Below are 10,517 nucleotides of genomic sequence, written 5' to 3' on the forward strand. Positions count from 1 at the left end.
ACCGTCCTGCAGCAATGGTCGAATCTCAAGAATTAAGTTGCCAAGTTTATATATTCAAAATTTTTTATCCCATGTTAAATAAGCTTCTTTATTCAAAACGGGGACACGGTACAGTGGTGCTTCTATTCTTCTGTGTATTAGCATCAATATTACTCGTGGACACCTTAATTCATGATCGGTACTTAGTACGGAAAAATTCGGAGTCTACGGCAACAGGATTAATTCCTGCTCGGAAGAACATTGTGTACCCGAATACCTTCAACTTGGCCAACGACAGACAAGATCTTTTGAACCACTATAACATATATTTCAACGAACTGAACGCACAGGCAAACTCTGACGCGTTTAACATCTTCCGCTATGACGGTCTGACCTCATGGTTGCATCCACAACTTATAGGGGGTCAATACCACCCTCACAACTTGCAAGTATATGAATATCAGGAAATAAATGACTGTGCAAAGAGACGTAACGACATTTCGGTTGAAATCAGTAACTACATCCAGTTGGATCCAGAGTTGGTGGAGATGGTGAAGGTGATGCAACGACAATTAAAGACCGAAAAAGCCTTTGAAGAGTTAAAGCCGTTTTTCAAAGACGACCTTCGAACCCAGTTAAAAACAGGTAGTTTGACATCACACTGGTATAAGTTCGCTGGTAGTTCGGTATGGCTCGAGAAGTTGGGAGTCCATATGGTGATTTCGAGAGTTATATACTCGATTACTGGAAGCAAGCGGAAGCCAATTATGAGTTTAGCCTATGTTCAGATTTATGACCAATACTGGACCGAGTTGAAAGACGTCGAGTTGGTGTTGCCCATTCAGAATGAGCTATCCGAGACGGAATACAGTGCCGTCAAGTTCCCTAAGTTTTTACCTATTCCGTTCTATAATGATCCAAAGTACCAGAAAAAGGTTTACTACGGGCCGGAAGACACAAGACTTTTTTTGGTGAAAAACGATCAGGGCGAAGAAGAACCCATGATTATCTTCAATTCATACCATCGTAAGGTCATCAAGAATGATGGAGTTTCCGAGAAGGAAATGACGGTATCTTTTGGATTTTATAGGTCGATGTTTCTCTCGTGGCCTTTCCGAATGCAACGAGGAAAAATCAACGTTGATGGAGTTTCAAACAAAAAATCCGATAGTATCCTTTATAACAAGGTGGTAGAGTTGAGAAGGGAAGATGTACCTAGGTTGAAGATCCAGAAGAACTGGACTCCTATGATAAGCTTTGAGGATAGAGACGAGTACGGCCATGACAGGTATATGTACTTTGTGTACCGATGGTCCAAGCTTGAGATTCTCAAGTGTAACTTGGATAACTTCATAGAAGGGACTTCTACTTGTGTCTACGACTATCAACGGAAGCTTGATCTGTCTGGAGATGAGGTTGGCCCTTTGAGAGGAGGTACGGAAATGTTGAATATTCGAGATATTCTTCATGAGGTTCCAGATGCTTTGCAAGGCAGGGAAATGTGGGTGGGATTTCCGAGGGCCCATATAAAGGACTGTGGGTGTGGTAAGGACATGTATAGACCAAACTTGGCCGTCATCACCAAAGAATCTGACAAACTGTACAAATTAACTCAGTTATCGTCATACACTTCTTTGGATATAGAAGTGTCTGGGTGGACCAACCCCAAAATATTGTGTGCTTCAAGAGATCCTAACGCGTTAATTTCCAATGGGATTTCGGGCTGGACCTATCACAATGATGTTGACTATCTTACCCTTTCCTTATCGGTGGCAGATGAGACTAATCACCTCATTCACATCAAGAACTTGTTGAATACCCTTTTGTATTCAACATCCATGATGAAGAGAGAAGCACGAGATGGCTTTGACGATTCGATAATTGACTGTGCCATTTCAGAGTCTTCCAAATTCTGTAAATCATATGGTGAGGAGATGAAGAAATTAGATAAAACCCCTCCACCAGAACCAGACTATTAAATATAGATAATGTATTTTGTACGATCGTCTTAATTTCGCAGCCTTTGTCTCATCTCATCGCGGTGAAAAACTCAGGTTTATCGATGATTGAAGGTTTCAACACTGTCTCGTCAGTGAATGAGGACTATTTCACTTCGTTGTCACATTATGGTCCGGTCACAGCTTTGAGGTTCTACCAACATTACATCTTATGTGGATACGGTCCAGTTTTGAAACTTTTCAAAATCGAGAAAAATGAGTGCTCACTCGTAAACAGCCAACAGGTCTTCAAAAGAAACAAAATCCACAGTATTTCAGTTACCCTGGATGGCTCTAAAGTGATAATTGCGGGTGCCAGGTCATTTCTGGTGATAGAGTTCTCTGAGAAAAATTGGCAATTTGTGGAAAAAGCTGTTAACGAGTGGATAACTTGTGTTGAATTTCTAAATCCACAAACTGCTTTGATTTTGACTTCACACAATATAGTCTATAAAGTCGACGTTTCTGATATGGTATTATTTAAGTTTAGACTCCAAGAAAGAATAGACTGCAACGAAAAGTCAATTTTGTACAGCGGATCCATTCGAGTTGGTGATGGTAAAGTTATAATAGCAGCTGGAACCGTGATGGACGGAGTGATAATATGGGACATGAATTCGTCCAAGATTCTTCATCGATTAAATGATCACAAGGGTTCTATTTTCGGGGTGAAGGTCAATTCAAGCTTAAAACACATTATTTCGTGTTCTGACGATCGGTCTGTCAAGTTATACGACTTTGAAAGTGGTAAGTTCCTTGCAGAGGGATGGGGACATGGAGCCAGAATCTGGAACTTGGAATTCTACAAACAGAGTGAAAGTTTACGAATCATAAGCTCAGGTGAAGATTGCACGGTCAGAGTTTGGCAATATGAAGAAGGTTCCGACCGGCTCAAACAGCTTGAGGTTATTGATGACTGTCATTTAGGAAAGCACGTGTGGTCTTGTGACGTAGATGACGTGCAAAATAACATGATTGTTACAGGAGGGGCTGATGGCTCGGTAAGGCTACATGACTTGCAAGAAGTTGATAACTTAGCTGATTGTTATAGTATAGAATCCATCTCGAAGAACTTCGGTGTTGTATTTGACAAATCAGAGGTCATCAAGAATATTGCTGAGATGGACAACTTAGACTACTTATTTGCGTTGACTTCACACGGAAAGCTCCTTTGTTTGGATCAAAGTGTTTTGTGTTGGAAAGTCGTTGAACTAGAAGAGAACGAGTGTGAAAAGTTTTGTGGATTTGCCATAATGAAGAGCATACCAAGTGTTAACACTCTTGTTATATCTTCTATATTTGGTGATACTCTCGTGATGGACTTCAATAGTTCGTCTATACAGCCATTGAACAAGACATGGTTCAGCGGTCCTTCTGGAAATAAAGTCAACAGTCTTCTTATTACAGAAGATCCAGCTCACAAAAACTTTTACCTTTTATCTGACTGTCCAAATACCAAGATACCTTTTCAAGTTAGACATTTCCGTGAATGTGATGGAAGATTGAAATTTGTGGAGGAGATCAGATTAGACCAGCCAAACCAACCCAAATTCACATCTACTTGTATGATCTATGATTCGATAAATCATTGGCTAATTGTGTACTCTAGGTTCACTAGTATCATGATATATGATTTGAACACCAAACAAGGGAAGTTGTTCAGAAAAATCTGTGATGGTGACACAATCACATCTGCTTCAGTGATCGAAAATAAACCCGGTTCTATACACTGTCTTGCTGTAGTTAGAGATGGAGTTTACTTGTACATAAAATTCACCAAGCTGGCAGAGTTTGAAATTGAAATTACCCATGAAAACAAGCTCACCAGAGGATTCATAGAAGGAGGGTTTATCAAGAATAAGGATCTTTACTTGTATGGGTTCAGATCCAACTATTTCTATGTTTGGAATGAAACCAAGCAATTAGAGGTTGCAAAAGAATTGTGTGGTGGTTCTCACAGATTATGGGAAGTCTATTTCCCTGGAAAAAAAGACATCAAGTACAGATTCGCTTATATCCACAAATCCAAGTTGTACATCAAAACTTTTAACAACTTTTTGAGTGACGACTCGTGTAGTGTGATTAACAGTGGTACTCATGGAAGAGAAATCAGAGATATTGCAATTTCACCATTAGCGAACGATGATAACACCAAGTATATAATGACGGCTTCTGAGGATACTGTTGTGAGGCTAGGTAGGTTACATTCTAATGGAGATATCAAGTACAATTGGTGCTTGAATGAACATGTTTCTGGAATGCAGAGAATTGGGTTTTTGAATCACCAGTTTGTTGCCAGTTCGGCCGCCATGGAAGAGTTTTTTATTTGGAAGATTTCATGTTTGGAAGATGGAACACCTTTGATCAAGAAGTATTCTTCCTTGAAGCCAGAGTCTGACTTTCCCGACTTGAGAGTAATGGACTTTGACTCTTGTGAAACTGAAACTGGATTTATTATTTCCACGGTTTACTCTGATTCAGGTATTAAGATCTGGGACTTCAATGTTAATACCAAGGTATTTACGTTATTACTGAAGGGGTTCTATACCACTTGTTGTTTGCTTCAAGTTAAGTTTCTTCGGTTCAACGACGAATTACATCTTTTAACTACCGCTACAGATGGACATATTGCCATTTGGAGAATCGAAAATCTGCAAAAAGAATTAGGAAATCCTATAATCAGGCAGCAGTTACACCAAAATAGTATCAAAGGCGTTATTTTGGATACTGTACATGTAAACTTGCATAGATTGGTTACTGGGGGAGATGATAATGCATTGGTGCTTTCAACTCTCACTTTCAGGAATGGAAAGATTGAATGGAGCTCCCAGTCGTTTGTCGAAGATGCTGCTTCGTCGACCATCACCACTATGGCGTACGGAGGCGATCAGAAGGTGATTGTGACCTCTGTGGACCAAATTAATAGAATGTGGGATTATAGTAGTGGAAGTTTGGAGTGTGTCTCTGCAAAATACACCACCGTGGCTGATACTGGATGCTCTCATACCACTGTGCTTGAAGACCAAAATATGTTGGTGGTTGGTGGTGCTGGATTGAGTGTTTGGACATGGTAGGTCTATTAGTAGGTAGTAATAATTAAAAATATATATTTATAAGATTAAGAACTATAGGCTCAACAATCTCAAGTTGAAGACAGTTTCATTGATGCTTTGTTCCTCATCAATGATGACCTTGTCCTTGTCATCACTAAACTCTTGGATTGGAAGCTTGGTGGATTTGAGTAAAATGTCGGATTGGGTATCCAAAATGGTCTTAAAGTCAATAGTATCTTTGACCAATTTGTACTCAACTTGAACTTCATCAGTGGTGTTTAAACCAGCCTTCTTACGCAATCTTTGGATACGGTTGATCAATTCTCTAGCCAAACCTTCGCCTTGCAATTCAGGGTACAATTTCACATCCAAGATAATCAAAAGATCTTGGAAAGATCTGACTTCATGGCCTTGACCAGCCGCGGTGTCTGGCAATCCACGAAGAACTTGCAAGTCTTCCTTTACCAAATCAATACCATCAACTGTGATCTTACCAGATTCAGCAAACTCCTGAACTTCTTCAGAAGTCACGCTAGGTAAAGCAGCCTTCACTCTCTTAGCATCCTTCTTAAGCTTCTTACCCAACACTGGCCAATCAGCGACAACGGTGTACACAACCCCGTATTTAGCTTCGTCAGAGGTGATAACTAGGTTTCTAACGTTCAATTCTTCGAGAATGTAACCCTGTAATGATTCGATATCCTTCAAGTATTCTGGATCAGCATGCAAGATAACCAATTCTTTCAATGGGGTCTTCAAGGAAATAGTCTTCTTTTCTCTGATGTTTCTACCCAAGTCGATAACCTTTTGCATTCTTCCCACGGCTACTTCAATCTCTTTATTGAATAATTCCTCTCTGACGGTTGGGAACGATAAGAAATGAACCGATCTAATATCTTTGTGCTTAGGATTCACCACAAGAGAGTTCAAGTAGTCTTCTGTGAAGTAAGGCTTGAGCTTCAAGTAAATGTTCTCAGCAAGGAAAGGGGTGAATGGTGCCATAGTTCTGGACAAAATCAATAATCCTTCCACCAAGGTGTTAAGACCCATTTGAGTGTCTTTGATACCCTCATTGGAGTAACCCTTGATACGACGACGGTTGAAACGAATGTACCAATTGGTCAAATCATCAATCAAACGCAACAATCTTGGGACCACAGTAAACAATCTGTAGCTGGACATTTCCTCGTGAATGAACTTAATCAAAGACTGAATAGAGGCTAACAACCATTTGTCCATAACATTGGTGGAAATCGAGGATGGATCGTAAACAAAGTCCACACCGTTTTCCTTCTTGAAGATGTCAGCAGAATCTTTGAAAAACTTGTAAGAGTTGTACCAAGGCAATAAAACGCCAGAAACAATTTCCCTGACACCTTCTTCCTTGAACTTCAAAGTTTCAGCTCTCAAAACGGGAGAATTGATCAAGTATAATCTCAAGGCATCTGCACCATATTTATCAAGAATAACTTTGGTGTCAGGATAATTCTTCAAACGTTTGGACATCTTCTTACCATCAGCAGCCAAAACTATACCGGTAACAATGACGTTTTGGTAAGGAGCGGTGTTGAACAAATGGGTACCCAAGACTGTCAAAGTATAGAACCAACCTCTGGTCTGATCCAATCCTTCAGCAATGAAGTTACCGGGGAACACATCATGGAAACTGTCCTTTCCTTCCATTGGGTAGTGTTTGGAAGCGTATGGCATAGAACCAGATTCAAACCAACAGTCAAATACTTCTTCGATTCTCTTCAAGTTACCCTTTCCCTTCTTAGATGGAATGACAATATCATCGATACTTTCACGATGAATATCAGTTATATCGTCACGACCAGACAACTCCTTCAATTCATCAATGGATCCAATACACACGATTTCTTCGAAATCATCACTTACCCACAAAGGAATTGGAGTACCCCAGTAACGGTTTCTAGAAACATTCCAGTCTCTAGCATTGGCAATCCAGTTGGAGAATCTTTTCTCCTTGATGTTGTTTGGAACCCAATGGGTTTCATCAACGTTCTTCAACATATCTGGAATAATCTCGCCCACGCGTACAAACCAAGCTGGAACTGTTCTGTACAATAAAGGAGTATCGGATCTCCAACAGAAAGGATACGAGTGCTTGATTTGGGTGCTGAGCAACATGTTGCCTTTTTCTGTCAAGTCTTTGATGATAACTTTATCAGCATCCTTGACGTACAAACCAGCGAAATCTGGGACTTGCTTTGTAAACTTACCTTGATCATCCACGGGGTTTGGAGGAGTTCTCTTTTCAGAAATGACACCAGCCTTCATAGCAGCTTCGAAATCAATTTCACCGAAAGCTGGAGCTTGGTGCACAATACCAGTACCCGAATCATCAGTAACAAAGTCAGCACAGTAGACTCTAAAACCATGTTCTGCAAATTCCTTGACGAAATAGTCGTACAATGGGACATATTTAATGCCATCTAAGTCCTTACCGCTTATCTTTTCGACAACCTTGTACTTGGCAGCAGCAGGCTTTTTGTACATCGACTTCAACAAAGATTCCAACAAAATGTAATACTTTTGCTTCTCTTCATCGAAAATTTTCACATATTCAAAGTTAGGATTCACACATAAAGCAATGTTGGAGGGCAAAGTCCAAGGAGTGGTGGTCCACGCAACCAAGTAAGTGTCTTCTTGACCTTTAATTTGGAAGGCCACAGTGACAGCTGGATCATTGACGTCCTTATAGTTCTGTTGGGCTTCAAAATTGGACAAAGGAGTAGTCAACCCGGTGGAGTAAGGCATGACTCTCAACCCTCTATAGACAGAGTCCTTCTCGAACAACTGCTTGAAAACCCACCATACAGATTCCATAAACGTTGGATATAACGTTTTGTAATCATTATCCATATCGATCCATCTACCGATTCTTCTAATGACTCTTCTCCACTCGTCGGCGTATCTCATAACAATAGAGCGACATTCCTTGTTATAGTTTGCAATACCGAGCTTCATAACATCCTCTTTACAGTTGATGCCTAACTTCTTATCAATTTCGTGCTCAACTGGCAAACCGTGAGTATCCCAACCAAATCTTCTTTCGACGTAATGGCCGTTCATGGATGCATAACGGGGGATGATATCTTTCACGGTGGAGGTCAAAAGATGACCATAGTGAGGAACACCAGTGGCGAACGGAGGTCCATCGTAAAACGAGAATGGAGGAAGTCCTTCAGTCAATTCCAACTGTCTTTGGAACACATCCATATCGTCCCAGGAATCCAACACATTCTCTTCTTCCTGGGGGAAGTTGAAGAACTGGTTAGCAGTTTCCTTTTCAGCCATGTTTACTTGTTATTTAAAGGAGATAATAGTAAATATAGGCGGTTAGGTGCTTATGACTGATTTTTCAAAATTTTTTTCGGTTCTCAACAGTGAGGCCTCCGGGGAAGTCTTTGTCACGTGACATAATTCTCGATATCAGTGATTCGGTGAGAGGCCCGTTTGCAGAAAGAGAGAGGTCGGGCTATGGGATTTGTAAGGTAACTGGATAGTGGTGGTCGAGTTCTGGATGAAGGAGGAAGTTTTGTAAGGGTTCCTAGAGATATAAAAACCAAAAAACTGCTTCTTTGGAAGAAAGAAAAAGCTAGTTCTCACGTATTTCGAAGATTTTCCCTGTAATTTCTACCTTTCTCTGCTTTCATCACTAGGTTGATATCAAATGATGAACTTGTATGTTTCAGCTCTATTATACTGAACCCTGGGAAATGCGCGTCGGAAATTTTGCAGCCTCGGACATCTCGCTCCACACACAGTTTTAGACACAGAAGGGGACGGTTTAGAACTTGATTATTCCCTCATATAAACCCCTGAATCTGGTTCTTTATGTCCCACTTTTTTCCGGCTCGAATCTGGTATTTTTTTCCTACATCTCCAAAAGAAGCGCAAATTCGCCCAAACCTTATTCCTCCTCGCACCTAAAAAGTTTAAAAAAGCAAAATCTCCACTGATGAAATAATTAATGATTGAAATTCAGGCATTCAAGAACCTGCTTGTACAGTGCTTCGGCAAAGGAGATGTTCCCAAGAAGGTTCTAGTGGCCCTTTCTGGGGGCGTTGATTCCGTCTGTATGACCTACTTATTAAGCCAATACAGAGATAAGTTCAACCCTGAGATGAAACTCCACGCAGTTACAATCGATCACAATTATCGAAAAGAATCGGCAGAAGAAGCCCGTAAGGTTGGAGAACTCGTGTCTAAGTGGAAAGTAGACCACTATGTGGTACCATTGACGTACGAAAAGCCGTTGGACCAAATCACCAATTTTGAGTTGGTGGCTCGAACTAAGCGTTATGATGTGTTTGACAACTTGGCTAAACAGTTAAACATCCACAACATTTTTGTGGCCCACAACTACAACGACCAGCTTGAGACTTGTATGCAGCGAATCAGGGCCCAGTCGACGGTTTTTGGGTTGACAGGACTAAAACAACGAGCTTTGATTCCGATTCCCAACAAACTTCCATTTGATTATGTGAAGCCTATTGAAGTTGTCAGGCCCTTGTTAAGCTTCAGTAAGAAGGAAATCATCGACACGTGTGTCCAGAACAATATTCAGTGGTTTGAAGACAAAACCAACCAGGATATATTCCTAACCGATAGAAACTTGTATCGGGTCGCTCTCAACGAGTATATCCCCGAGGTATTGAAGAAAAATCCTGACTCAGACTTCAAGTCTATAAGTTACGAGAAGATTGGTGAGACCATTCAGCAGTCCAAGGCTCTCGTGTCTTATGTTCAGGCTCGAACCAAGACTCTTAGAGAGCTGATGTTGGAGAAAGACCAGCTTAGATTCGACCCCAAGAATGGGATTGTGAGTTTGAAGATGGACAAAAGTGCATTCTTAGAAAACGGGCCTTTGGCCCTTGGTCGGTTCTTGTTTGAGATATTGCACCCATACTCTGCCTCTCAGAACTATTTCTGGTCGTTCACCAAAGTGTTGAACAAAGTGGTCCCCAGACTTAATCGTATTGTTGAAGAAGGAACATTTTCACCCCAAAGGTTCACGATTCTCCATCTTGTGTTTGACGTTCGAGTGTTTGACGACAATGTGGTGATCAGAATCTCCCGACAGCCAGTTTCGGGGCCAGCATGGAACAAGGTGATTCAAAATCACAAATCTTCCTCAGGCATGTCCGATTGGATCCTTTACGATAACCGATACTGGCTTAGGTTTCGGTCCTCGTATGATGCTACCTTCACGATAGTTCCCTACTATCCACCCAAGCATTTTCCTATGCTCAAAAAGCAATACCTTGGAGGAATTCCGGGTATGGCTGCAACACTGACACCTTTAATCATGTTCAAGAACGGAGACCTTTCTCTCCCCACCTACAACTTGGCTCCGTCATCATTTTATGTAGAATGGCATCTTAAAGACAATGCCATTATCGAATTAGAATAAACCTAATACAAGCGGTACGGGCTTGACCCACACTAAATCCTCCTAAAC

At 41.0% G+C, this 10,517-nt stretch overlaps 4 protein-coding genes across 4 annotated transcripts; 3 read left to right on the plus strand and 1 right to left on the minus strand. All coding sequences in view use genetic code 12, as the record gives it.

The window, feature by feature from the left end:
• Positions 1-71: 71 nt before the first annotated feature.
• On the plus strand, positions 72-1,958 carry BMT4 (mannosyltransferase protein; the record flags this gene model as incomplete). The annotated part of the gene is made up of 1 exon (XM_006685235.1): positions 72-1,958. The coding sequence occupies one exon, from the start codon at positions 72-74 to the stop codon at positions 1,956-1,958; it is 1,887 nt and encodes a 628-aa protein (XP_006685298.1).
• An 83-nt stretch (positions 1,959-2,041) lies between these two features.
• On the plus strand, positions 2,042-5,050 carry WDR6 (WD repeat-containing protein 6; the record flags this gene model as incomplete). The annotated part of the gene is made up of 1 exon (XM_006685236.2): positions 2,042-5,050. One exon carries the CDS (start codon positions 2,042-2,044, stop codon positions 5,048-5,050), a length of 3,009 nt encoding a protein of 1,002 aa, XP_006685299.1.
• Positions 5,051-5,101: 51 nt separating this feature from the next.
• On the minus strand, positions 5,102-8,350 carry ILS1 (isoleucine--tRNA ligase; the record flags this gene model as incomplete). Its single annotated transcript, XM_006685237.1, has 1 exon — positions 5,102-8,350. One exon carries the CDS (start codon positions 8,348-8,350, stop codon positions 5,102-5,104), a length of 3,249 nt encoding a protein of 1,082 aa, XP_006685300.1.
• A 676-nt stretch (positions 8,351-9,026) lies between these two features.
• Positions 9,027-10,469, plus strand: PSN45_004806 (tRNA(Ile)-lysidine synthetase; the record flags this gene model as incomplete). Its single annotated transcript, XM_006685739.1, has 1 exon — positions 9,027-10,469. The coding sequence occupies one exon, from the start codon at positions 9,027-9,029 to the stop codon at positions 10,467-10,469; it is 1,443 nt and encodes a 480-aa protein (XP_006685802.1).
• Positions 10,470-10,517: the final 48 nt, after the last annotated feature.

The sequence above is a fragment of the Yamadazyma tenuis genome, chromosome 7 (genome assembly GCF_029203305.1).
Source record: "Yamadazyma tenuis chromosome 7, complete sequence".
Taxonomy (NCBI): Eukaryota; Fungi; Ascomycota; class Pichiomycetes; order Serinales; family Debaryomycetaceae; genus Yamadazyma; species Yamadazyma tenuis.